This window comes from Eretmochelys imbricata, chromosome 26 (assembly GCF_965152235.1).
Source record: "Eretmochelys imbricata isolate rEreImb1 chromosome 26, rEreImb1.hap1, whole genome shotgun sequence".
NCBI lineage: Eukaryota > Metazoa > Chordata > Testudines > Cheloniidae > Eretmochelys > Eretmochelys imbricata.
This window is the reverse complement of record NC_135597.1, coordinates 15,338,388-15,365,547: the sequence shown is the minus strand read 5'-3', so window position 1 is coordinate 15,365,547 and position 27,160 is coordinate 15,338,388. Positions and strand designations below refer to the sequence as shown.

Sequence of the window (27,160 nt, the reverse complement as noted above, 5' to 3'; positions counted from 1 at the left end):
AGATCTCCTTTTCCTCCCTCCCTCAGCCGAGCTTCCATTGTTGGGGAATCATAACCCCCCTGGAGGCCAGGATTCTCCCAACGCCCTGCAGCTGGGTGCTCCTACCTAGGGGTGAGCAGAGAGCCCTGGGCCACACCAGGGACAATGCTGTCCAAACCCCTTTCCCAGCAAGCTGGGAGGGGCAGCTGAATCCAAGAGAGGGTCCCCCGGGCCCAGCTCCCCCTAACTGGGGAAGGGTGTCACACCAGCAGCCTCATTAAACACAGATTATGGGGAAACAGCCCCAATCCCCTGGCTCGGAGTGACCCTCACCTCCCAGCCCCAGCTGTTCTGAGCCTGGTGTCAGTAGGAAGCAGGGAACACCGGGGCTGATCAGCAAAGGAGGGGCTCCATTCTCTTCAGGAGACACCCTATCACCCGGTCCACCCACCCTGGCACCAGCAACATGCTGTGATCTCCCTCTGAACAGCAGGGAGGGCCTGGCCTGCCCTGCTGTTACCCCACCACTGGGGGAGCCAGAGCCAGGGGCCCTCAGACAGCTGTTGCGGGCATGCCCCTGAGTGGGGAGGGAGTTCAGCCCCCAGGCAGGTTCCAGGCAGCCAGCTGGCTGTGGGGACTCTTTCAGGGGCCAAGGCTTAGGGCCTAGGGCAGGGTTCAGCACCCATGGGAATAAAAGAGGCCAGGAGGGTGGGTCTTCTATCTCCCCCACAGAGACGACTCCATACCCTAAGCCCTCCACCCCCATTCACACTCCATAAATGCTCTGGGTCAGAGAAAAACACCTTTAATCAGCCTGGAGAGATGGCTGGACAACGGGGGAGGGGTTGGTCAGTGTTACCCCTGCCCCTACCCCACAGCAAAGTGGGGGAGATGCCAAGGGCTGATCCATGGGGATGCTGGGGTTGCTCAGCAAAGGAGGGGCCCTGTCCATGTCAGGGGACACCCCCTGTGGACCCAGCTCTGGAATGGAGGCAACTTTGTACCCACGCTGAGGGGTCACCCCCACTGACCCAGAGAGGGCATCCAATGCCCCAGGCAGGTGGGGGGCCAGGGTGGGGCACCCCCCAGTCACGTGTACATGGCCCCATGCAGGTACTCCAGCCGGTGCTCGCGCTGCTCCCTCCGCACCTGAAACACAACCAGGACAGGCAGTGGTCAAGGCGAGCTCCACCCGCCCCACCTAGCACATGGCCACCGCCCAGCATGGACATCAGGAGGCCCATGTACCCCACCATGTTCCCCGCCCGCGCTGGGCAGTCCGCTGGGGCCCACAGCCAGACAGGGTGCAAGGTATTGGGCTTTGGCAGCACATCACTGCGATTACCATCACGCTTCAGGCCTGACCCCCACACCATCATCATCCGATGCTGCCACCTCCAGCCTCTTCCCTGGGCATTGGGTGCCCTGTGACAACCATACCCCTGGCCGGCCAGGGCTGGAAGGGCAGAGAGGCTGTGGGTCAGCAGGGAGGGGCACCAGCAGAGCTAACAGGGATGGGGAAAACTGGCCCTGCTCCATCCAAATTACACTCCAGCCCAGCAGGCCCTGAATTCTCCCCCCTTCCTGGGCTCAGCGTTCAATCTTCTAATGCTTTGCTCCCTGGACACTTGGCTTTAACCATTTAATGGCAGGAACAAAGCCTTTCCGTGCACACCCACCCCTGCAGCAGGACCCCACAATGCCCACCCCTGCCTCCCTGCAGGGGGCAGCGTGGTAACAAGCACCCCACCTTGTCTTTCTTGTATTCTTCGTATTCCTGGTCGTCCGTGGGCAGCTCGTGGCGGCAGAGAGGGCAGGAGTTGGTCTGGGGGAGAGAAGAGGAATCTCGCTGAGGCGCCATCCCCTCGCCCACCCGGGCACCTGCAGCCCTAGACCTTTCGGGTGTCTCCTTGGCACCGCCAATTCAGCAGAGGTCACCCCCCATTGTCTGTGCTTCCAAAGGCCTGGGTCCAGCCGCAGCCAGGGTAGGGGAAGCGCTGCTGGCCCTGCAAGCTTCTGAAAGGAGCAGCACCTACCTTCCCCAGCCAGGGCAGGATGCAGCCTGAGTGGAAAAGATGCTCGCAGGGCATCTTCCTGGCCCCCTCATCCTCCTCGAACTCCAGCAGGCACACGGGGCATTTCAGCCCTTTGTCTGGGCAGCAGCGCCGGGCAGCGGGCAGGGGAGAGAGAAGAGCATCAGGCTCGTCCTGTCCCAGGCAGCAGGCGCCCGGACCCGATGCCCCAGGACCCCATGGAAGCGGGCACCACGACCCCATCCTGAGTGCCACAATCCGGCAATAACCCACCCCGCGGGAAGGGATAGCTCAGTGGTTTGAGCATGGGCCTGCTAACCCCAGGGTTGTGAGTTCGGCCCTTGAGGGGGCCATTTAGGGATCTGGGCCAAAAATTGGGGATTGGCCCTGCTCTGAGCAGGGGGTTGGACTCGGTGCCTTCTCGAGGTCTATGATTCTAAGGGAAACAGAGACCCCCGAGGAGCCAGGCAGGCTGCAGGCGCAGCAGAGCGTTTCGGTCAGCCGGACACCTGGGTCCCATCCCTTGGGGCAATGGGGCGGGGTCCTAGCAGAGCCCCCGAGCCCTGACCGGGGGCTCCCTCACCTGCCTGGGCCGGCGTCACCCGCACCGTGGGGAGGCTCAGCACGGCCCGCCGGGCGGCCGGCGGGGGCAGCCGCTGATCCCAGTCGGTGAAGCCCACGGCACCCAGGTCGATCTGCTGCCCATTGAACAGGGTCCTGCGGGGAGAGTCCGGTCAGGCGGCGGGACCGGGGGGGAAAGTCCGGTCAGGGGGCGGGGCCCAGCTGGACCAGGGGGCGGGGCCCAGCTGGACCAGGCGGCGACCCTGCCCCACGGGGCGACAGGCTCCTGCGGGGGGGCGTCCCGGGAGGCTCGGCCCCCCACGGGGGGCGGGGGGGACACGTTCCCTGACCCCCATCCCCCCAGGGGCTGCCCACGCGCCGGGTCCCGGCCCCCACCTGGCGAGCTCCAGCAGCAGGTTCTCCCGGGCGCGCTCGCCGGGCTCGCAGTTGTGCTCCTCGAAGTACGAAGCCATCGGGGCCAGTGACGCTTTACCGGCCCGGCCCGGCCCAATGGCCTCGCGAGACGGCCGCGCCAGCCAATCCCCGCGGCCGGGGGCGGGGCTGGATGGGGAAGTAGCCGGGGAGCTAATCGCCCATTGGTCGAACGCGAGGCACGGGAACGCAGCCAGGAGCCAATCGGGACGCGCCGTGCGGAGAAGGGCGGTGATTCGTGCGGGACTGTCTGAGCTCCCGGCCCGGCCCGAGCTGGGGGGCGGAGCTGGGAGGGCACCGCCCTGGGGGTGCTCACAGCCTGGGGGGGGGGGGCAGGCACGGCCCTGGGGGTGCTCACAGCTGAAGGGGGGGCAGGCACGGCCCTGGGGACACTCATAGCTGAAGGGGGCAGGCACGGCCCTGGGGGTGCTCACAGCCTGGGTGGGGCAGGCACGGCCCTGGGGGTGCTCACAGCCTGGGGTGGGAGGGCAGGCATGGCCCTGGGGACACTCATAGCTGAAGGGGGCAGGCACGGCCCTGGGGGTGCTCACAGCTGAAGGAGGGCAGGCACGGCCCTGGGGGTGCTCACAGCCTGGGGGGGGATGAGGCACTGCTTTGGGGAAGCCCACATCCTGGAGGGGGTGCTGTCCTGGGGCACTCCCAGCTGGGGGGGGCCAGGCACTGCCTTGGAGGCGCTCACAGCTGAGTGGCACCATCTTGGGGGTGCTCACAGCCTGGGGGGAGGGAGGTGCTGCCTTGGGGAGACACAACCTTGTGGTGCTCACAGGCACCACCCTGGGGGGTGCTTACAGAGTGGGGGGAGGGGTGCTGCCCTGGGGGTACTCACAGCCATGGGGGGGGCACTGCCCTGGGGGCACAGCCATGGGGGAGCACTCTCAGCCTGCAAATGGGGGTGAGGCACTGCTTTGGGGAAGCTCACTGCTGGGGGTGGAGTCATTCAGGGTCATTTTTTTCAGTGTTATGGGGGACTTGGAAACAGGTCCCGCCCTTGGTGATGCAGAGTGCCCCTCCCCCCACTCCCTCCTTCCTAAACAGGGGTGGTTCACGCTCATCACTGAGCAACAATTCCTCCTGAAGAGAGACCGGCCAGGGTGTCGCCCGCAGAACGGCTCCGCTACCCGGAAGCTCCAGAGATCAGCCATGAGCTGTTAGAGACGTTTGCCTCCAGGTCAGGGGTTCCAGGCCAGCTCAGGGTGGGAATGGCTGGCAGGTCTTTGGTGGCCCTGGAGTTGGCAGGTCTCAGCCCAGTTCTTAGCAGACAGGTGCCCACGTCCCGCACACTACGCATTGTGCTGGGCACTGTAGGTTATTTATGAGGTGTATTACGGTAATGCCCAGGAACCCCAGTCCTGGACCAGGACCCATCATGCTGGGCGCTCATACGTTATTTATTAGGTGTATTACGGTAGCACCTCGGAGCCTCCCTAGTGGACCAAGACCCCATTGTGCCAGGCGCTGTCCAGACCCAGAGCCAACAGACGGGCCTTGCTCATAGGTGCTGGGGGTGCAGGGTTTACAGTGTGGTTCACTGGCTCTCAGCACCCCTACTATACACATTGTTCTGCTCCAAAGAGTTAATCTACATATGAGATGAAACAACACTGGAGACGGACCAGGAGCACCAGGAAACCACAAGTGGCTATTGCCGTTCAGCCATGGGCTTGGCCCACCCACAATGTAACTGCTGGCGAGTTTGTTATAGGCATGATGGCAAAGGAGCGTGCCGACCGTGCTCCGAGCACACCCTCGCTGCGAGCGTCTGTGTCTGACTCTAAGAACATAAGAGCGGCTAGACTGGGTCAGACCAAAGGTCCATCTAGCCCAGTATCCTGTCTGCCGACAGTGGCCAATGCCAGGTGCCCCAGAGGGAGTGAACAGAACAGGGAATTATCAAGTGACCCATCCCCTGTCACCCATTCCCAGCTTCTGGCAAACAGAGGCTCGGGACACCATCCCTGCCCATCCTGGCTAATAGCCATTGATGGACCTGTCCTCCATGAACTCATCTTGTTCTTTTTTGAACCCTGTTATAATTAAGGGCACAAAGGATGCTTAACCTGGAGATCCGATTTGACTCTGGGGTGCCAGGGAGCTGGGGGAACAATGGGAAGGGATCGGGCACCCCTCGGCATGGATCGCTGCTGGGTGCATCTCTCTGTCCACCTCCATTTGTCCCTCCCCAGCAGCCATACCAGAAACACGAACATTTTACAATCTGTCTTTACTGACCTGCCCTCAGCAGTGCTGGGACTGGTGCGAAAGGCTGCGGCGCAGGGCAGCGAGAGCTTTAAACAGATCTGGGGGCCGGTCTTAAAACCAGGTCTACCACACACGATACACTTCATAAAGCACAACTGTCTGCAAACCTCTCCTCCCCACCCTACAGTAGTCTAACTAAAGCTTAAGGCACTTGTGAGCGTTTATCTACCTGACCTGCTGGGAAACCTAACGCAGGGGCCTTCTCCCTTGCTAGGGTCCCCTCCCAGGGACTGCGGGTGTTATTGTAGGGTTGCTGGGGCTGATCCCAATGGGTTGTTATTGGGGGATTGTATGTCAGAACTGGGCTGCACACACTGGTTTGTTATTGTAGGGTTGCTCTTGAGCCCTGGGCTGATCATTAGGGGGTCGTTTTTGTAGGGTTGCTCTCTGGAGCTGGGCTGTCAATATTGTTTCCTAGTGTTGTGACCCATCTCCAAAGGGGCCTTTCCAAATAGCTAAAGAAAATCCCCAGCTCCACTGGCAGCCCCGGCAGTCTCCCCGCGCGCTGTGTCCATATTGCACTGAGCCCAGGGCAGCTGCGTCCCTAGCAGAGAGGACGCTGGGTCGTCTCCTTCCCTCAGTCACCCTGCGTGGTGGCGGCCCGGCTCTCGGCGGCCTGGTTCCCGGCGGCCTGGTTCCCAGCCCCGCGCAGTGACAGCCACAGAACCACGGCCAGGATGATTAACGCCATGAGCACCACGACCGCCGCCAGGACTATCCTGTACTTCCTGTTCTCCCAGCGCTTCTTCTGCGCCACTGTCTTTGTCGTCTTGCTGAAGGCGGAGCTCTAGGAGGAAGCAAAGCGAGAGCTGTCAAGGGGCAGCCGGGGACCCGCCCCCAGGCCCAAGGAACTCACCCCAGGCTTCAGCTTCCCTCCGCTCAAACCCTGTACAGCCGCCACTTGTCACGCCGGTTACATCACTGCCCCCTGCTGGCCGGAGTTGGAAGCGGGCAGCTGTGTATCATGGGGCCCATATTACTAACAGGAATTCTCCTTTTAGCCCAGCAGTGGGAGCCCATTTGCAAACCCATGGGTCTTGGATTCGCGCCCCCAGGAAAGTGATGGTGCACGAGCAGCCCCCCCCCCCCCCATTGTGCCCTGACCCACTGCTCCCTCTCCCCCAGCACACCATGTTGCGGAGCTCATCTGCTCTGTCGTCCAGGTCACTGAGCTTGGCCTCCCGGTCCAGCACCTTGGAGTAGTTGACCAGCATGATCTGAGTCACCTCCTCTGTCTCCTTCTGGCATCGCTCCAGGTTCTCCTCCACCTGCAGGGAGGACAGGGTTAAATACATGATGAAGCAGGACATTTCTTAATGTTTCCTCTGAATATTGTGGGGGTGCCTCAGTTTCCCCTATGCGGTTCTTAAGTATCTAGGTGGTGGGATAAGGGTGTATGATCGTTGCAGAGCCCTAGAGGGCAGGTGTGTGCAGGGGTCTGGACACAGAGAATGGCCGACACCCTGTTTCCTGGCAACTGATGGCCTGGACCCTTCCCCCCTGCAAGGTGAGAACTAAAGGGGTTGGAGAACAAAGGAATCAGGTGCCCTCCTGGCCCGGGAAAGGGACAAAGCCCAGAGGAGGAGGGGCTGGAGGGAGTTTCAGTTTGGGGCTGGCTAGGGACATGGAGTGAAGGGCAGACGGGGTTATCTGGCTCACCGCCCCCCAAAATGGACCCAGCTGAGGGGTCCTGTTCTCTGCACCTACAAGCTCTGTGTTAGACCATGTCCCTGTCATCTGATAAACCTCTGTTTTACTGGCTGGCTGAGAGTCCCGTCTGACTGCGGAGTTGGGGGGCAGGACCCACTGGTTTCCCCAGGACCCCGCCTGGGCGGACTCTCTGGGGGAAGCGCAGGGAGGGGCAGAGGATGCTGAATGCTCCGGGGTCAGACCCAGGAAGGTGGAAGCTGTGTGAGCTGTGTGTCCTGCAGACAGGCTGCTCCCAGAGAGGAGGCTCCCCCACAATCCTGCCTGGCTTCGTAGGGAGCAGTTCCAGGGCATCGCCCGGGGACCCCATGACAACAGGATGGCTGGGCTTCAGTGGTCTGGGCCAGCTGAGGGGGCAGAGGGTCAGCGGGATAAACCCAAAGGCACATTGGGGGCCTCTTTGAGCCTTCAGGACGGCAGGAGCAGGTCCTGGGGGCTAGAGGGAGCTCACTGGTTCTCTGACTTAACGACTGTTCCTGAACTCTGCCACGCTGTGACCCCCGGCCTCATCTCCTACTGGGACCCCCCTGCAGGAGGGGGGCGGGGGGAGCCCACTCTGCACCCACCCAGGCAGTGGCAGCTCCCCACTCCGGTGGTCACAACCTGGCGCACCTGGTCCCAGCGACACTCAGCCTTGGCCCCTCCATAGATGGAGACCCACCCCACCCCCCGGCACTCTTTGATCCACTGTTTGCCAACAGCTGGGTTAATCCCAGGCAACAGCAGCTGCTCCAGGGACCAGTTTGTACAGGGGGCTTAGGGACCAGACCAGCCTTCCCTTGTGGTCCTTTGAGGGAATGATTTTGAAAGCCAAAGGGTAGATGGGGGAGGGCTCCTTCTTCCCCATAGGTCGGGATATTGTATTTAGTGCGGCCTGTGGTCTCGTGTGCCCTGCACCTTCAAATCCCTCAGAGCCATGCCAGCTGCAGAGACCACGGCCAGATAGTGTCTGTTACTTATGTTCTTTCTTGATTCACTTCTCCTTAACTCTGAGACACATCTTGCCCAAGAGGCCCTATTTGCTCTGTGCTGGGGAGGGTGCAGCCCCTGGCTGAGAAGTGCTGATCAGAGCACGCTCTCTCCGGCACATCCGGCCAGGGCTGCTCATGGAGGACCGGGTGGCCAGAGCAGGAAATATCCACAAAGAATAAATTCTCGGAGCAGACAAGCGGATGCCCTCTGACCTCCACAATTCCTGGAGTGATGTTCCTGGCTCCTGGGCTGGCGGGATTCAAATCCCCCCGGGAAATATTCTTTCCACAAAGAGGTAAAAGGACTCAGACCAGACCCCAGTCTAAGGGTGGAGACACCCGAGCTGGGTGGGGCGAGTCTGCTGAGCCAACTCCAGCAGGAAATGGGAACAGGGGAGGAAAAAGACCGGAAGCTAAGATCTCAGCGCAACCAGCAACAGCTGGGCTTCGGAGGAGAGACCTTCAGGAAATGCCCAGCACGCTGCAGGATGCGGTGCTGTCCCCTTGCAGTCAGTGCTGACCCCAAGGCAGCACAAAGGGGCACTATACCGCATGGAGCAGGGTGGGATCTGTGTGCCCAGCCCCACTGCTGCGACTCCTGCACCCCCATCCCTGCCCAGAGCCGAGGATAGAACCCAGGAGTCCTGGCTCCCAGCTCCACCCAATAGATGCTACTTCCCTCCCAGGGCTGCAAGTAGAACCCAGGAGTTCTGGCTCCCAGCCCTCCCTGCTCTAACCACTAGACTCTACTCCCCTCCCAGAGCTGGGAACAGAACCCAGGAGTCCTAACTCCCTGCCCCACCCCCGCTCTACCCAACAGACCCCACTCCTCCCAGCATGGCCAATGCACATGTCCACAGCCCCTCCAAGGCCCAGTAACGGATGCTGAAGATGACACCACACAAAACACCCTGCTGCTCTGAGCAGCCCAACCCTCAAGCTCAAAGCTCCCCACAGATGCCCATCTCCTACCACCTGCTGCGTAGTCCCCCACAAGGTGAACAGGCATGGGGCTGTCGCCTGCCCCCCAGCCAGCCACCCCTCCCCATCTCACTGCGGGGGGGGGAGGGGTTGGGCTAACATATCCCTCTCACTGGGGGCTGGGGTTGGGGTGTGGAGGGCTGGGATTGGGGGTTAGGAGTTGGGGTACAGCATGCGGGGGTTGGGGTGTGGAGGGCAGGGATTGGGGGGTTAGGAGTTGGGGTACAGCGTGAGGGGGTTGGGGTGTGGAGGGCAGGGATTGGGGGTTAGGAGTTGGGGTATGGCGTGAGGGGGTTGGGGTGTAGAGGGCAGGGATTGGAGGATTAGGAGTTGGGGTACGGCATGTGGAGGTTGGGGTGTGGAGGGCAGGGATTGGGGGTTAGGAGTTGGGGTACAGCATGAGGGGGTTGGGGTGTGGAGGGCAGGGATTGGAGGATTAGGAGTTGGGGTACGGCATGTGGGGGTTGGGGTGTGGAGGGCAGGGATTGGAGGATTAGGAGTTGGGGTAAGGCATATGGGGGTTGGGGTGTGGAGGGCAGGGATTGGGGGGTTAGGAGTTGGGGTATAGCGTGTGGAGGTTGGGGTGTGGAGGGCAGGGATTGGGGGGTTAGGAGTTGGGGTATAGCGTGTGGAGGTTGGGGTGTGGAGGGCAGGGATTGGGGGGTTAGGAGTTGGGGTATAGCGTGTGGAGGTTGGGGTGTGGAGGGCAGGGATTGGGGGGTTAGGAGTTGGGGTACAGCGTGAGGGGGTTGGGGTGTGGAGGGCAGGGATTGGGGGGTGAGGAGTTGGGGTACGGCATGCGGGGGTTGGGGTGTGGAGGGCAGGGATTGGAGGATTAGGAGTTGGGGTAAGGCATATGGGTGTTGGGGTGTGGAGGGCAGGGATTGGGGGGTTAGGAGTTGGGGTATAGCGTGTGGAGGTTGGGGTGTGGAGGGCAGGGATTGGGGGGTTAGGAGTTGGGGTACGGCGTGTGGAGGTTGGGGTGTGGAGAGCAGGGATTGGGGGGTTAGGAGTTGGGGTACGGCGTGAGGGGGTTGGGGTGTGGAGGGCAGGGATTGGAGGATTAGGAGTTGGGGTATGGCGTGTGGAGGTTGGGGTGTGGAGGGCAGGGATTGGGGGGTTAGGAGTTGGGGTACAGCGTGAGGGGGTTGGGGTGTGGAGGGCAGGGATTGGGGGTTAGGAGTTGGGGTACGGCATGCGGGGGTTGGGGTGTGGAGGGCAGGGATTGGAGGATTAGGAGTTGGGGTACGGCATGTGGGGGTTGGGGTATGGAGGGCAGGGATTGGGGGGTGAGGAGTTGGGGTACAGCATACTGGGGTTGGGGTGTGGAGGGCAGGGATTGGGGGGTTAGGACTTGGGGTACGGCATGTGGAGGTTGGGGTGTGGAGGGCAGGGATTGGGGGTTAGGAGTTGGGGTACGGCATGTGGAGTTTGGGGTGTGGAGGGCAGGGATTGGGGGGTGAGGAGTTGGGGTACAGCGTGAGGGGGTTGGGGTGTGGAGGGCAGGGATTGGGGGGTGAGGAGTTGGGGTACGGCATGTGGAGGTTGGGGTGTGGAGGGCAGGGATTGGGGGGTTAGGAGTTGGGGTACAGCGTGAGGGGGTTGGGGTGTGGAGGGCAGGGATTGGGGGGTGAGGAGTTGGGTAAGGCATGAGGGGGTTGTGAGGTGCATTCCCCCATGCTGTTGGGGTAGTTCAGGGACAGTGCCCCCCTCCCTTCACCCCAGCCATGGCTGATCCCAACCCAGCGCTCATTTCCCCCCGCAGCCTCTCTCCCACTGCCGGCTCTGCTCAGTTGAAGACAATGCTCAGGGTTCCCCCTGCCCACCCCTGTCCCAGCATCACCCCCTATGAGTCTGGGGGGCCCAAAGAGACACCCCAGGGTATTTTGGTCCCAGCCTGTTCTCACAGGCCATGGCCTGGTGCCAGCACTGGGCCAGGGGAGCATTTCCTGTGGGGCCCGAGGTGTCAGGACATCCGGCTGCTGGAGCGCGTCCCAGTCTCTGAGCCGAGGTGGGGCTGAGCCGAGTGGGTGGCCCGGGGGGGGGGGGGGGGGTCCGGTTTGGTTACGGGAATCAGCCATGTCACTATTGTTTGTTCTAGGCTCCTTTGATTGATGCCTGGAGGCGGTTAGAGCTGGAAAAACAAGTCACCAGGGTAGGGATTTTCCAGCACTACCAACATGGGCTAGGCCAGGGCCAAGGCCTCGGGCTGGGACCTACAAGATGGGGTTCAGTTCCTGGCCTGCCGTGGACTCCCCATGTGACCACAGACCAGTCACTTCATCTGGCTGGGGCTCAGCACCCCAATGTGTAATGGGATCCTTCCTCCTTCCGTCCCATCAGACCAAACTCTTTGGGGCACGGAGAGTCTCTGTGGGTCTCGGCAGCGCCCGGCACAAGGGGGCCCTGATCTCGGGCGGGGTCTGGGCAGTGCCCTGCACAAGGGGGCCCTGATCTCAGGTGGGGTCTGGGCAGCGCCCGGCACAAGGGGGCCCTGATCTCGGGCGGGGTCTGGGCAGTGCCCGGCACAAGGGGGCCCTGATCTCGGGCGGGGTTTCTAGGTGTGACTGGAATACATACAGCAACTGCAACCCCTTCCCATGGAGTGGCAACAGCCCCTGAGGTGGCTGGGGAGATCTGGATCACTGCAAGGGCTGAGACAGAAGGATCCTCCTTGCACAAAGGGGGTTTCTGAGCAGCTCAGAGAGGAAATACGGCTAATCACATGTGCTGAGCCCGTGCTGAAACAGGCAGGTGGGATTCCCCGGGCAGGGGGGTCAGAGGCCCACATACCAATGAGAGAATCAGTTTTGGGGGGCCCTGGGTTTCTTGGGGTGCCTGGGGCCTGACTTTCCAGGCTGCTGCAGGTGCTTGGCTCCTTGGAGACTCCCTGTCCTGCAGCCCCCACCCTGGGGTGTCCTCCCAGCGGAGCTGCGCCAACCTCTCACAGCTCAGGGGATGGGAAGGGGCACAACCTGCCCTGAGCAGAAGGGCCCCTGGCAGCCTGATCCAGGAGCCCCGGGGGGGGGGGGGGGACAGAATAAGCCACCTTTCTCCACTCCCTGCAATGGGGCACAACAACAGATAAACCCCCACGTGTGGGGGGCTATGCTCCCCACAACTCCCAGGGAGTGGGTGCTCCGAGCAGCCAGTGGGCAGAACCCTCCTTCTTGTCAGGCAGGGTCTTTCTCCACCCTGCTCTCGGTCGGTCTCATTGTGCGTGCTCCCCGCTTGGCTGGGGCCAAGCCGCGGTTCACAGCCAGGTCAAACTGCCCCCGCAGGTTAACAGCAAACTCCAACCCACCGATCTCAGGCGGGCACTGTGGATGTTGCTTTATTGGGGTATTACGGTAGCAGCTAGAGGCCCCAGCTGAGATAGGCAGCCCACCATAAGGTACTGCTCAGACACAGCCAGAGACAGCCCCCAAGAGCCGACAGCCTCATCAGAGAAGAGAGACAAAGGGCTGTTATCCCTCTTTCACAAATGGGGAAACTGAGGTCCAGAGCAATTCAGTGACTGGACCAGCATCTGTGCAGAGCCAGGAATTCAGCTGGTTCTCCTGAGGCCCAGCCCGACCCCTGATCTGCCAGGCCACTATGTGAATCTCTTTATGAGGCTCAAAGCCCTTGGCACTGACACCAGGCCCCCGATCTAACAGGGCTCACAGCAGTGGCTCAGGATCCTGATCCTGCAACACACATGGGGAAACCGAGGCCCAGAGCAGGGGAGGGACTTGCCTGAAGTCACCCAGAGAGGCAGAGCTGGGAATAGAACCCAGGAGTCCTGCCTGCCAGCACGGTCTGGTGGGAAAGCTCCAACTCCTGTGATGGCTACTGGGCTGCTCAGAGCAGCACGTCCCCAGGGAGCCTTGAATAATTTAAACTCCACACACCAGCCCCCACCAGTGGGACGTCCAGCCACCCTGGGCTGGGCTGAGCCCCCCAGGAGGCAGCCAGGGTCAGCCGGCTTGCTCCTGTCCCTCCCTGTTCTTTGGCAGGGGGCCAGCCCCAAGGAGCCCCGGTCTCAGTCAGTCTCAGGGGATTAACAGCGCTGGTGGGCATGGCAGATGGCAAATGCCCCTGCCCAGATGAGGCTGGCTCTCCCTGCCAGCACACGGCTGCCCCTTGGGGAGGAGCAAAAGCCTGTGAAAGTGGAAGCAACGGAGGCCGCAGGGAAGGGGTGGGGTGCGGCAGGGCAGGTCGCACAGCCCAGGACCTCTCTGCCCCGTGAAAGGAAACAAAGCTGCTCAGCCACAGGAGCATGTGATCTACCCACATCCCCAGGGCCAGGCCCTGGGATCCCGTTTGCCACCGCCCTGCCGGCCGGGGGCTAAAGCTGAGCCTTTTGCAGTGGGAGGAAGGAGGGGCTGAGCCCCGGAGCCTAAACCAAGACGGGGGCCTCTCTGCGAGGTTTCCTGTTGCCTTTTGCAGCGGGGTGGGGGCAGGGGGCTGAGCCTGGGCTGTTTGGTGGAGCCGCCCCTGCTTGCACGAGCTGCCCTGTTGGTTCCTAGGATCGGGCCCTGCAGCCTGCAGACAAACACCAAACTCCCTGGGAGGGAGGGGGGCAGGTGCCTCCGAGAGACCTGGGTGCTGTATTTACAGCCCAGCACAGGGAGGCTGGAGTCCACAGGCCAGATCCCTGGCTAGTGCACATCACACAGCTGGCTCACCCAGGTCTGGCCGCACGATGCCACATCCGGAGCACCAAGGCGGGTACAGAGCAATAGAACGGCCCTTCCTCAGAGGGGAGCTGCCAGACCCCACTCCTCGTAGACCCTCCCACTGCACAGGGGTCACAGGCCCTTCCTCATCTCCCCCTGGAGGGGCTGGGGCCAGGACAGGCTGCCTGCCAAAGCAGATTAACCCTGTAGGAACTGTCACATGCACCAGCATGGCCTCTGAAGGCCCTTTCTCCCATGGATCAGAGTGGGTGAGACAGAACCACAGGCCTCCCCAGGACCTGCCCCAACAGTTGGGGGTCACTATGGGAGATCCAGGGGGCCTGACCCCTAGAGCTGGGGCGCACTCAGGCTTCCTGGCCCCGGAGAAGGGGTTGCAAGGGAAGCTAAGAATCATAGAATCATAGACTATCAGGGTTGGAAGGGACCTCAGGAGGTCATCTAGTCCAACCCCCTGCTCAAAGCAGGACCAGTCCCCAAATAAATCATCCCAGCCAGGGCTTTGTCAAGCCTGACCTTGAAAATCTCTAAGGAAGGAGATTCCACCACCTCGCTAGGTAATGCATTCCAATGCTTCACCACCCTCCTGGTGAAAAAGTTTTTCCTAGTATCCAACCTAAACCTCCCCCACTGCAACTTGAGACCATTACTCCTTGTTCTGTCATCTGCCACCACTGAGAACAGTCTAGATCCATCCTCTTTGGAACCCCCTTTCAGGTAGTTGAAAGCAGCTATCAAATCCCCCCTCATTCTTCTTTTCTGAACACTAAACAATCCCAGTTCCCTCAGCCTCTCCTCATAAGTCATGTGCTCCAGTCCCCTAATCAGTTTTGTTGCCCTCCGCTGGACTCTTTCCAATTTTTCCACATCCTTCTTGTAGTGTGGGGCCCAAAACTGGACACAGTACTCCAGATGAGGCCTCACCAATGTCGAATAGAGGAGAACGATCACGTCCCTCGATCTGCTGGCAATGCCCCTACTTATACAGCCCAAAATGCCATTAGCCTTCTTGGCAACAAGGGCCCACTGTTGACTCCTATCCAGCTTCTCCTCCCCTATAACCCCTAGGTCCTTTGCTGCAGAACTGCTGCCTAGCCACTCGGTCCCTAGTCTGTAGCTGTGCATGGGATTTTTCCGTCCTAAGTGCAGGACCCTGCACTTATCCTTATTGAACCTCATCAGATTTCTTTTGGCCCAATCCTCTAATTTGTTTAGGTCCCTCTGTATCCTAACCCTACCCTCCAGCGTATCTACCACTCCTCCCAGTTTAGTGTCATCTGCAAATTCGCAGACTGATTTGGGGCAGGCGGAGACAAAGACCAGGGCTGCCTGGAACTGGGATCAGGATGTGCCATTTGGCTTCTGGTTTACCCGGTCCCGGGGCGGGGGCTGGGCAGGAAGGAGCCTGTGGCGGGGCAGGGGACAGGAGAGCAGCTGGGCTTGCCACAAGCAGGGAGGAAAACGGGGCGATATGGGGGGCACAAAGCTCAGTTATGCGGGGCCGGAGGGAGGCACCGAACTCGCGCGGGGGGGGGGGTATCAGGCATTGAACAGCACCATGTCTCCCCCCAGGCCCGCGGTACACCCGTCCCCCCAGCGCCCGGGGGTCAGACCCCGCAAGGCGCCCCGGCCCCAGCCCACCCCCGTGGATGGGGGGCCACGCAGGGCCCTGGGCAGGGTGCCGGGGTCCCCGCGCCCTCCCGCCCGCTGGAGGCGCCTAGAAACCGAAACTTCTGCCCGCGGCCACCCGTGCCCCTCACCATGGCGCCGGCTCTCGGGAAGCTCCGATCCGCTCTGCCCGGGGTCCTGCTGCGCCGGGCTGCCCGTGCGCCCCGCGCCGGGGCGTCCCACCAGTTGCTCCGGGGCCCTGGGCGCTGCCGGGCAGTCGGGGTTTTCCCAGCTGCGGACGCGGGACCCCAGGCGGCCGCCTCCGAGCCTGCTCCACAGCGGAGAGGGGAGCGCAGCGCAGCCCGGCGGGCGAGGGGCCGAGAGGGGCAGGCCACGAGAAGCGCCTGCCCAGGAAGAGAGAGCCGGCTCAGCCCCGCCCGCAGCGCACTTCCACCTGCCGTCCTGGCGGTGTCACTCCGGAGTCACGCTAAGGTCCACACTGGACTCCGGAGTCGCACCGGGGGCAGTATTGGGCGCTGGGCTCTCAGCCTCTCTCTCTTTCCTTCTAGACTTTTCACTTTCACTCCTTTCCTACATCTATTCTGGAGTGACTCTGGCAGGGCAGGAAGGGCCGGATCAGCAGCCCGCAGAGGTGGACTTCTCTGGGCAATGGGCAGGGCAGTGCCTGGGCTGGGTTCCATATCTGGGTCTGCCGCTGCCCTGCTGGGTGATCTTGGCCAAGTCACCACCCCTCACTGTGCCTCAGTTTCCCTTTCTGCAATATGGGGATAATGACCCCTCCTTTAGTGAACTGCGTGGAGATCTGTGGATGGGAGCTCAAGACAGGCCTAATTCGGGGAGCGGACAAGCCTCACCTTTAGCCCCCAGCCCTGATTTGCTCCTGCAGCGTCTTTTGCAGTGGATGCAGGGCTCAGCTGTCATGAACCCAAAGGGGAGTCTTCCCTGAGATGCCCGGTGTAAGCTGGGCGCAGCAGGGACCCACTGGCGGCAGGTTGGAAGGGAGCTTGGAAGGGGAGGCTGCGAGGGGGGCAGAGAGACGGGCAGGGATCCATTAGGAGAGAGACTGATGGTGGCTCTGGGGAGGAGCAGCTGGCAAATGCTGCTTTATAGTTAATTGCCACTCCTGGGAATTGCTCACAGTTTCCAGCTGGCTCGTTACTTTCTTTCCATGCACCCAGGTGAACGCTGGACTCCCAGGCCAGCACGGGGGAAGCAGAAAGGTGAGTAAAGTCCACCGAGGGGGGAGGGCAGGATGTGTGGCCTCCTCCGCAGCTTGTGGCAGAGACAGGAAACACTGCATGTCAGTCACAGGCCACCGCTGCCCCACCTGGCTGCCCTGGCCGCATGGCGAGGGGGTGTCAATTTCTGGTGCCTCACTGCACGAAATTGCTCCCCCTTGCCTCTGCCAGGCCACGTCCCTCACCAAAGGCTTTGGAGGACACAAAGCAGTTAGGGGAAAGAGGGAAGGTCCTGGATCAGTAGCTGTTTGACAGGGAACAAAGGGCAGGACTAAATGGTCCCTTTTCCCAGTGGTGAGAAGTGAACAGCGCGGTCCCCCCCACCCCCGCCAGACTGGGCTGTTCAACAAATTCATCAATGATCCAGAAAAGGGAGTAACTGGTGAAGTGACAACATTTGCCTATGAACTAATATTGTTCAAGACAGCTGAGTTACGGGGGCTCTCCCTGACGGGGGGACAAAATGGCAGCTGAAATTCAACATTTCTAGGTGCAAAGTAATGCTCATTGGGGGAAACAATCCCAACCCCACAGAGATGGGGTCTAAACGAGCTGTTGATGCTCAAGAAGGAGCTCCTGGAGTCATGGGGATAGAACTTCAGCTCAGTTCCCAGCAGTGATGAGAAAGATGACTAGGAATTACTAGCACAGGGATAGAAAATAAAACAGAAGTTATCACCCCCCCCAACACATACATCAATCCCTGGTGCGCCCAGCCCTGGAATCCTGTGTCCAGTGCTGGTCACCCCATCTCCAGAAGAAGAGAGTTTTATTTACCTTGTCCAATAATACAAAAACCAGGGGCCACTCAATAAAATTGATAAGCTGCAGGTTAATACAAACAAGAGGAAGTACTTCCTCACACAATGCACAATTAATCTGTGGAACTCCTTGCCAGGGGATGTTGTGAAGGCCAAAAGTATAACTGGATTCAAAAAAGAATGAGATAAGTTCACGGAGGCTAGGTCCCACAATGGCTATTAGCCAGGATGGTCAGAGCCGCAACCCCATGCTCAGGGCAACCTAAACCTCCAACTGCTAGAAACCAGGAGGAGAAGATGGGTGATCTCTCCAGAATTGCCCAGTGCAGTACGCTCCCCCTGAAGCTCTGGCCGTGTCAGAAGACAGGAGGTGCATGCAGCAGCATGGGGGCACTTATGTCTCAGGTCATGCTGCAGGGGGCGCACTAAGGCCTTGCCGACAAGTAGAAGTGACACTTTTGCAGGGTACCACCCAATGGGCATTCACGGCGGGGCAGTCACACCAGCCCGCGGGGTCAATATGCGCATGGTGCATTGCTCACCTCTGCTGCCATGTATTGCAGGATACCAGCTGTGTGATGCGGGGTTCCCACTGGTGGCACAGGGGATTGTGGGAGCTGGGGGTTCAAACACCCGTAACCCGCTGGGCCAACGTCAGGAACGTTGGCGTCAGCCCCGTGGCTTTGGCCCAGTTACTCCTGAGATGGGGTCAAATCCGTCACTGGTGCCAAACCCACTGAGCCTCAGGCTGTTGCACCTGGGGTCGCCCTGCCCCAGCGTGATGGTTGTTTACCGTTTAATTACCTAATGGGAAGTGGGCTCTAACGAGGCTTCTCAGCTCCCAGGGGCCAGGGAGGTGGCCGGGGAGTTGGCACACTTCCCTTCAACGCCATGGTGACACGGTTGCTGCACAGCTCCTGCGGGTGCTGGCATAGGGCTCAGTGCAGGTAAGGTGGGTGGGGCGGGAACTGGTGCTCGGCTTGTCTAGAGCCAGGCTCAGCCCAGCACTCTCAGGCTCAGGGAGCTGGGGCCAAGGCCTCAGCTTTCCTTACACAGTAATTAAGGCTCTAGCCGTGGTGCTGTAAAGAGCCGGCAGAAGGTGGCTTGGGCGGAACTGATGCAGCCATGGGTCCCTGAGTCTACATGCAGCTAGTGTGCAGATGGCTGTGGAGGGCCCCTTCTCCTCCCCCGTGTTAACTCTGAAACCTAATGTTGACCGTGTAATTGGAGCTGTTAACTAGTTCACTGTAGATCAGATTCCATGGCACAGGAGGGGCTGATGATAGTAGAAAGAGCTGGACACTGGCTAGGCCAGTGGCAGTTCGGGTGTGTGGCACCTGATTGATCGCGCGGCCTGGTCTACGGGTGGCATTGACGAGCATGCCCCCCTCCCATTCCCCAGAGAATCTTTGTGGGAAAGAGGGCTCCAGGCAGCAGATTTCCACACGAGGCAGCGCCGGCTGAGTGACAAGGAACGGTCAGGCCACACACTGTGTCAGGTACTGGCCTAGGCCCAGAACGTGTCCGACCCACCCGAGGGCTCGCAGCGTGGGATGGGGTGTGCAGGGCAGACGAGCGGGATGGGGAGCCTGCCGGGGGTGGGTTCAACGTGGGGGTATTGGAGTCTGTTGTTAGCTGCTTCCTTCTCCTGGGCCCAGGGAAGCGTTGGGGGGGCAGGGGTGTGGCTGGGGTAACTGGCATGTGGGGGGAGGGGCTCTGAACAAAGTGACCAGGACTTTGCCCATTTCAGGGTGTACCTGCAACAGAGGCGGATTTACAGTGAAACTCAAGCGTGCCCTGGCATGCAGCCCCCCAGTGACAAGGAGCCCCAGGGCCGGGCAGCTGCGGGGGTAGAAGCTTGGTCCTGCCGGCTCCTGCTGCAGGCTCCGCCCCCACCAGCAGCCAAGCTCCCCCCTCTCCCGCCTCCTCCCCCGAGCGTGCTGTGCTCCTGCCCCTCCCCCTCCCAGCACTGCCCCCACGGAACAGCTGTTTGCCAGTCTCTCCGGGAGGGAGGGGGAGGGGCAGGGCCGCAGCACGGTGGGGGGAGGAGGCGGAGAAGAGGCAGGGGCGGGGCCTTGGGGAAGAGGGTGGAATCGGAGCAGGGCGGAGCAAAGGCGGGGCCCCCCCACTCCCCCTTCACATACCCCCACCAGCCCCCTGCCATGAGCTGCTCAGGAGCACCCCCACGACCCCAGCCCCCTGCCCTGACCCCTGCACCCCCTCACACACCCCGAGCCCTGACTCCTGCACACACACACCCCCACATCCCCACCTGCACCCCTCGCACCACATGGGAGCTGCCCCAGGTAAACGCTCCACACCCCAACCCCCTGCCCCAACCCTGAGCCCCCTCCTGCACCCTAAGTCCTGGCTAGACCCCGCACCCCAACCCCCAGCCTGCTCCTGTACCCTAACTTCCTCCCAGACCCTGCGCCCCCGGCCCCGAGCCCCCTCCTGCACCCTAAGTCCTGGCCAGACCCCACACCCCATCACTTTTTACATATTTGTTTTTTATAAAAGGCTCTTCTCCAAAGCGCTTCACACGAGTCAGCTAAGGGCACAAACGCTATTTGGAAAGATCTGGAAGTGGTCTGCTGAGACCCTCAGCGATTTTCAAGTGGTCTGTGGAAAAATAAGTTCGACGACAAAACCAGTCAAGATCCCTCACTTTATTTTCATTTACTTCCTATTACTTATAGGAGGAGGAGGAAGGAAAAAAGGATGAAAAACGGGGGCAAGGGGAGATAAGAGCAAATGTTCTTTTCCTTGGCTGGGTCCCAAGGAGGGGCCCCAACAATGAAGCTGAGCACGGGGCCCCACTAACTCTAAATCCGCCACTGAACTGCAATGGGGGCGGGTAGATTCAGGGATGATGGGGGTGGCCATGCTGGATGGATCGGCTGGGGGAGGCCGGGGGCCAGTGCTGGGGCTGCAGAGGGTGTAGATCTTGGGGCGGGGGGGAATTGTGTGGGCACTGAAGGAGGCAGACCCAGCGGAGATGGGGTGCAATGGAGTAAACCCAGCTGAACAGTGCTGATGCCAGTCTCTGGCTCATTGCATCTCTGCCCTGGCAGGGACCCCGTGGGACCGGCCCTCCAGCCCTGAGGAGCTGCAGCCAACGCCTGAGGCTGGGAGCCACCTGGCAGTTCCCACACAGCTGCGGTTGCTTCCACCATTTTCCCCATGGCCAGGAGCTGCCAACCCACCCTCTACCACCTGCCTCCCTGAGCCACCGGGCCAGGCCTCAGCCCAGCCTCTGTGGCACCAGCCCAGAGCTGAGGCCCAAGCAGGGAATGCGAGCTGTTCCCCACACACTGAGGCAATTGTCTGTGTCACCCACCCAGGCTGCCTCTGGCACAGAAGTCAGCGTCTCAGTGCCCTGGGCAGCTGCGTAGGGGAACACAGCGCTCCCACAGCCCCAGCCAGGAGGGGAAGCCCAGCCCCGGAGCCAGCTGCCCCACTAGCAGATCCTGCCTGGTATCGTGGCTCCCACAGCAGCCAGTTCCAGCTGCTGCTGAGGAACAGGCAGAAAGCCCCTGGCCTAGGGCCTTTGTGGCATCACCTGCCTATGGAGAGGGTTTCACTACATCCCACCAGCCGGGGGCTAGCTCATATCCTGAGGCAGAAGTGTAACAAGATAGAAGTCTCTGAGGTCCCCCTGGCAACTCTTATCACCAGCTCAATGTTTCAGCCTGCCCTCAAACACTGCTGAGCTTCTGGTCTCAGGGACATCCTGTGGCAGGGAGTTCCACACGGTAACACATGCTGGTGTGAAACACAACAGAGCCATGGCGGGGGAGCAGAGGGCATTGCCCAGCCACAAAAGGGTCAATCTGCTCACAGAAGCATCCAGCCCTCCAGATCTCTGACCAGCCAATGGGAGTTTGTGCCAATGATGGAATTGCTTCAAGCTGGTATCTCATTGGCTGAATGGGTTGCTACTTCTGGGAGCAGCTTGTTTAATTCTTGTATTTGTTTGGTTGTTTTAAGTATCCCCCATTGGATCTGAGCCCTTGATCAAACATTAAAACCCTAACAGCTGTTACTGCCCTCTGCTGCATGGAATCAGGATTGCTCTCCTGTGTGTCATAGCCCCATAGTGCTAATGGGGATTCTCCAATAGCCAACTGAGGCAGAGGGGCAGCCACATCTCTCTGCTCAGCAGAATCTGGTTACCCATGGCTCGTGGCCAGGGGATGGTCTGGAAATGACTCCCAGAGGGTGCTGCATGGGGATCAGTGACAGTGCCCCCTAGTGGCTGAGCCCAGAGTGGACAGGAGGCCAGCAAAGGGCTCCAGAAGCTCTAGTGCTAGGGGCCCTGGCCAAGGGGGCAGGGATCCATCCCCTCTCCCTGTGTGTGCGCATGGGGGGGAGGGGGGGGGAAGGAAGTCACCCAGTAATCTCCCCTCCATTGGCTGCAGCAGATGGCCCTGCCCCACATGCTAGCCCCAGCCACTAGCCCCTAGTCCTCCCCCCGCTCTAATCCAGCTCTCACAACCAAGCTGCTGCCAGGTTTGTGCCAGGAAAGATGGGCAGGAGTCCTGGGTTCTCCTTCTGGCTCTGGCACGGCCTCGGCAAGCCACTTCCATGCCTCAGTTTCAGGGGGTGCATCATGGCAGATCCTCAGCTGGGAGGGGCCCCGGAAAGAGCCGGGGGCAGGGCTGGCTGCCGGGCGAGCATCCTGCGCTCTCAGCCCCGGAGGGTGAGGGGCTGAGGGTTACAAGTTGGTCACAGCCTGGAATGAAGGACCATCCAACAGCCCTCCCACGCCCCGGGCCAGGCACAATGCCAGCCTGTGCAGTCCCAGCCTCTCCCAGCAGAGGGTGCTGTGGGAGAGAGTCCAGTGGGGCTCAGCAGACAGGGTACAGAGCAGAGGTGGGGGTAGGTTCCGTCCAATAAATCGCTACTCCCCGGTGAGGTATAAATACATTTATTGCAGGGAGCGCAGCCTGCGTCTGGGGGGGCGAGGGTGGGGAGGGGGGAAATCAGGAAGACTTGGTCTCCCCCTCCAGGGTCGGGGGGGGGGGTGGCGGCTCTGAAACTACTTCCAAAGCTCATTTCTACTGCTCAGCTCAGGGATCCCCCCCCCCCCCCGGTCCGACGTGGGAGCCTGCAAGTAAGACCCACCTACACAGCCAAACTCAGGGCATGTGGGGGAGGCTGGGGCGGGTTGAGGCTGCAACAAGGGTGAGGCTGCTCACCCTTCCCCGCTCCCCCAATCGACAGAGCACCCGCCAGCTCCCAGCTGCGCCCCTTGGCTGAGTCTCCCCCTGCAGACAAGAGGGGGTTTCTGCACCCCCAAGAGCACCCTGCCCCTCCAGGCAGGACAGGGGGTGCACCAACTGTCAGGGTGCCATGGGAGGGGTTAGCTATGAGAACCTAGGGAGTGAAGCCCATGAGCCCCCAGCCTGGACAGGCAGAGGTGGCTGACAAATCCCCCCGCCCCCTCCTGCAGGGATATCGCCTTCTCTCATTATTTATTAAGGCAAAAGGTAGATTGCTCCCCATAGGGCCACGTCCAGGTCAGGACAAAGCAGCCCTTGCCCACGCCCAGCTCTGCCCCACAGGAGGCACGGGCTGTGATGGTGGGGGGGAAGCATTCCCCAGATCCAAGCCCATCACCCCAGCCCCAGGAGTGCCTCCTCCCTCAGCTGGACTACAGGCAGCCGCACTGGGCAGAGGGGACAACCCCGCCCCCCGGGGCCAGCTGGCGGTTGGGAGCTGCTCCCGCATAGCTTGGCTCTGCCAGCCTGGGAACACCGATGGGGGTGCCCGGGAAAGGGTGTGACACAGGGTTTGGGGGAAGGAAGCTGGGCAGAGCCAGAGGGAGCAGGGGAGTTCCCCTCAGGGGGCTACAGTCCCCAAGGAGCTTTCATGGGGGCAATGAGGGTCAGAGTACAAGTGTCCTCCCCCTCCTGGCGTAGGGAGGGGCAAACTCAGAAGGCTGACAGGAGGCATCACCCCCCCAGCGACCATCAGGCAGTGGGGGCAGGGAAGCTGTGGAGTGGGGGAAGAGGTTGCAGGGAGGGGGCATGGCCTATGTGGGGATGACTTTGGTGGCAAACAGGATGATGAGGATGAGGATGATGGCCACAATGACACAGATGATGGCGATCATCTTGACGTTCTTCCACCAGTACTTGCGGGCCACCTTCTGCGAGGTCGTCTTGAAGTGCTCAGACTGGGAAGAGATGCCGGAGGGGCGGGGGGGTTAGCACCACGCTGACCCAGAACCTCCAGCCCCTGCCTGGCTTGGCACTAGGCCGCTGGACAGCCCCCCACCTGCCGAGGGCAGCTCTAACCAGAGGGATTTTTTGGGGGGGGGGGAAGAGACATCCGCACCCCCTCAGGGCGAGGCTGCAGCTGGACACAGACTCACTGGGCTGGTAGCTCGGGCCAGCACCGGCCTTAATCCAGCTCTACATGGGCCACCCCAGTTTGGTGCTGGGGTACCAGACGCGCCCATTGGACTGCGCTCGCTGCATCAGAGCCAGCACCGGTGAGGTTCGCCAGGACATTTCCTCTTGCTGCAGCTACACCAGGGCAGCAGTGGGCCTGGGCTCTCTAACACGGTGGATGGGAATCTGGCTTCCACCGCTTTAGCTCACGTGGGCAGATCTGCAGGCATGCGCAATGCCGGCAGGCGGGTCCACATGCGGGCACCGCCCCAGCTCCGCTCTGCCAAGCCAAGCCGGTGCTGGGAGCTATGGGCACGTTATTCCAGAGCTGACCACTAGAGGGTGCTTGCAGCTGCTGGCACCGGCCCATGCTGGGCACCAGGTTGAGAGCCTCCGATAAGCCATGCCAGCGTGGGACAAAGGGCAGCGCAGGGACAGCGTCTCGCCGGCTGCCAGGGTTTATCAGCGGCTGAGCAAACAGCCCCTCCCCCCAGAGTGCGCAGTCGTGCAATGCACGTGGGCAGGGACCAGCAGGATCCGAACCACCCCCCCCCCGCCTCCTGCTTGGCGCCGTTTCCACGCCCAGCTGAGCCTGTGGGGGCAGCAGCCAGAGCCCCCAGAGCGAGGTCAGGGCTCATGGCGGTGCCCAGGCCTGTCTTAGTCTGGGTGGCCCCAGAGCCAGGGGCACCCGGTGCCAGGCCAGAACAGCAGCCAGGCCCTTGCCCAAACCCCCATCAGGCTCCAGTCGCCACCCTCTGCAAATCAACTCCAGTCTTGAGGTTCCCCCTCCTGCTCCCCATGACCTAACCAGGAACCTCACGAGCACAGGATGGGGGTCTCCCCCAGCCTGCTGCTCCCCGGTCCCCTCCCCGAACCAGGGCTCACCGTCGCCTCCAGGTCCTCGGTCTTGTTCCGCAGGTGGTCCAGGTTCTCGCCCCGCGCCAGGATCCGCTCCACATTTTGAGACATGATGTTTTTCACCCCCTCCACCTCGTTCTGCAGGTTCTTCACCCGGTCCGTTGCCATCCCGCTGCCACCGGTGCCCTCCTGCAGGGAGAGCCCCCGCCAGGGGTCAACAGGAGAGCGGCTGCGGGAGCAGCACACGCGGCCCGGGCAAAACCTGGGGGGCCCAGAGAAGGGAGGCCCCAAGGGAACGGGGGAAGGGCCCTCGAGAAGCTAAAGGGCTTCTGATCACAGGGCAACGCCCCGGTTCTGGGGTCCAGCTGCAGCCCTGTCCCTCTGAGGAGCTCAGAATGCTTCACAGACTCCGTTTGAGCCCCAAAGCCTACTACGGGAGAACAATCATGTGGGGAAACTGAGGCAGCTGATGTAACAAAGGCAGGGGCAGAACCAGGAAGAGAACCCAGGAGTCCTTTCTCCCAGCATCCCCACTCCCCTCTCAGGGTCAGGAATAGAAGCAGGTGTCCTGGCTACTAGACCCCTGCTCTAACCACTGGACCACAACACCTCAGCCAGCATGAGGAAGGGAGAGGAGAGAGCCGGGGAAGGAGGGTGCCTGGCCCAAGGCCAGGAGGGACACAGAGGCAGCGTTGCAGGCACAGAGGCTGAGGGAGGTCCCACAGGGCAGGACTGGGCACTGGGGGGGCTCTCTGGGCGATGGGGCAGAGCAGCCCCCGGGGTGATTGCGCTGCCCCACCCCCCACACTTATCACTGCGGAATGTCAACAGGGAACTTCCAGCGCGCGTCACGTCTCCAGGACTCACCCAGCCGGTCGGGTCGGTCCGAGCAATCTCCCCCCCAGCAGTTATGCCCTCTGCCTGCAGGGGGCAGCAGGTGTGACACGGCCAGCCCAGCGTGGCCCCGGGCAAACCCCTCTGCAGGGGTGGAGCGGGGGGTCTGTCTCCAAAGCCCTGCTGGGTCCTTTGCCCCCCGCAGAGCAGAGACCCAGCAAACACAGCGCACCCAGGGGCCTGGGACAGTCCCAGGATGGGAGCACCCCCTGAGCCTGTGAGACCCGCAGGGGGAACAGGGTCAGAGCCACCCCCTTGTCTCCTCCCCCTCCTGCTGAGCCTGATCCAAGCGGCTGGGCTGGTCAGACCCAGGCATGTCAGGCTGGGTGGGTCCCAGGCTGGAATCTCAGAAACGCTGCCCGGGGCCAGCGCCCAAAGTACGTCAGGCACAGGGGAGCAGAGCCCGCCCAGTGCCCAGGGCAGTGCTGCCCAGCGTGGGCCGGAGGGAGCCCCATGGGAGCCCCGGGGTCTGAGTCCAGCAGCCTGCAGAGAGAATCCCCGTTACACTGGCCCTGGCTGGCAGCACGACCGCCACCTCCCCTTTCCGGCCTTTCATAGCAGCTCACCCGGGCCCCCACTCAACTCCCAGCACCTGCCGCATTTAGCCCGACACTGATCCCCCAGATCTGACCCAGTTTTTAACCCAGGACTGGCCAGAGGTGGCCAACATGGCTCCAACACGGGGGAGGAGGAGGGACACCCCAGCCCCTGGAGAGTGGAACCCCAGGCTCCCCAGGAGGAAGCAGACAGGGTAGGGGCCAGAGCCCCCCTCCATTCCCGCCGTGTGGCTCCTTTAAGGGAAACCTCTCCACTGCCAGGGCACCTTGGCAACACTTGGGGCACCCGAGCTCCTTCCCTTAACCCTTCAGGTCCCAGGCCGCTCCCCCCTTCCCCCAGGTGCTCTGGACTGGGGTGTTCTGCGCAGCCAGGGCCAGGCATTAACCCCATCTCCCCCGACTCAGGTGAATTAGTGACCCCAGATGCAGGGGGCTGGACGTGCCAGCGAGCCTGGGCACATTAATCTTTTGCCTTCTGCTCTTTGCTTTGCAGCTGCTCAGAGACTGCTCAGATGGACAGACCACGGCTCAGAGCCCTCTGCCCCCTCAGTGGGGGATCACGGCTAGTGGGGCCTCAGAGGCACCAGTCCTTTGGTAAGCACCCCCTGAAGACCCCCCAACCCCCAGACCCCTGCATCTTCCCAGCCCCCGGCAGCCCCACACAGCGGGCAGCTCAGGCCAGGAGCCCCCAGGGTCTGTGGCCCCTTTTAGGCCCAGCCTGGCCTCCATCCACCCCACCCGCCAGCGCTGCCCCCAAATGCCCACTGAGTCATCCCCCTTCCCCCGATCCCACCCTGGCCCCAAAATAGCCCTGCAATTCAGGGGGCCCTGTCCCCCACCGTGGCCGGCTCAGCGTGCAGAACAGGGCTTGGGGTCTGGAGTCCCCCGAGTGCGGCAGGAACCGTTAGGCCGCCCGCTTCCTCTTTCTAGGCAGCTCTGCAGGGATGGGATGGGATGGGGGGGCGGGGGGCAGGGGCTGATAATGAGACCCAGCACCAGGGGGAGGGGGCGGGGAGAAGAGGGGGGGGCATGCAGCTCCTAGTCTGTGGATCCATGGAGGGCCTTGGCACGGGACGCAGCCAGGAGCCTGTTACTTTGGAAGTCGGGGTGCGGGTTCTCTCTGGTCTCAGGAATGACCCTGCTCCTGCGCCCCCTTTGAGAAGCTGCAGACTCTCCCCGCCCCTATTCCCTTCCTGGAAAAT

General features: G+C 61.6%; 4 protein-coding genes across 5 annotated transcripts in view; 1 reads left to right on the top strand and 3 right to left on the bottom strand.

Annotated features, from left to right (window-relative positions):
• Positions 1–768: 768 nt before the first annotated feature.
• Positions 769–3,094, bottom strand: RNF181 (ring finger protein 181). 2 transcript variants are annotated; one of them, XM_077805680.1, is made up of 5 exons: positions 2,970–3,094; positions 2,596–2,729; positions 2,016–2,131; positions 1,730–1,804; positions 922–1,128 (listed from the first exon to the last, which is right to left on the bottom strand). In XM_077805680.1, the coding sequence occupies exons 1-5, from the start codon at positions 3,044–3,046 to the stop codon at positions 1,069–1,071; spliced, it is 462 nt and encodes a 153-aa protein (XP_077661806.1). In that variant the 5' UTR covers positions 3,047–3,094; the 3' UTR covers positions 922–1,068. The 2 variants fall into 2 exon arrangements, with proteins under 2 accessions (XP_077661805.1, XP_077661806.1); XM_077805679.1 differs by lacking the exon at positions 2,016–2,131 and having other exon boundaries at positions 769–1,128.
• Positions 3,095–5,236: 2,142 nt separating this feature from the next.
• VAMP5 (vesicle associated membrane protein 5) lies at positions 5,237–15,607 on the bottom strand. The gene is made up of 3 exons (XM_077805707.1): positions 15,384–15,607; positions 6,416–6,553; positions 5,237–6,072 (listed from the first exon to the last, which is right to left on the bottom strand). The coding sequence occupies exons 1-3, from the start codon at positions 15,384–15,386 to the stop codon at positions 5,863–5,865; spliced, it is 351 nt and encodes a 116-aa protein (XP_077661833.1). The 5' UTR covers positions 15,387–15,607; the 3' UTR covers positions 5,237–5,862.
• A 6,558-nt stretch (positions 15,608–22,165) lies between these two features.
• Positions 22,166–27,160, bottom strand: part of VAMP8 (vesicle associated membrane protein 8) — a 5,622-nt gene continuing 627 nt past the window's right edge. The window contains exons 2-3 of the mRNA XM_077805635.1: positions 24,535–24,696; positions 22,166–23,432 (exon numbers count right to left, since the gene is read on the bottom strand). Of these exons, the coding sequence (XP_077661761.1) occupies positions 23,289–23,432; positions 24,535–24,696 (306 nt within the window). The 3' untranslated portion in view covers positions 22,166–23,288. The remainder of the gene's footprint in view (positions 23,433–24,534; positions 24,697–27,160) is intronic.
• GGCX (gamma-glutamyl carboxylase) overlaps positions 26,399–27,160 on the top strand; it is a 27,907-nt gene continuing 27,145 nt past the window's right edge. The window contains exon 1 of the mRNA XM_077805634.1: positions 26,399–26,552. Within this exon, the coding sequence (XP_077661760.1) occupies positions 26,471–26,552 (82 nt within the window). The 5' untranslated portion in view covers positions 26,399–26,470. The remainder of the gene's footprint in view (positions 26,553–27,160) is intronic.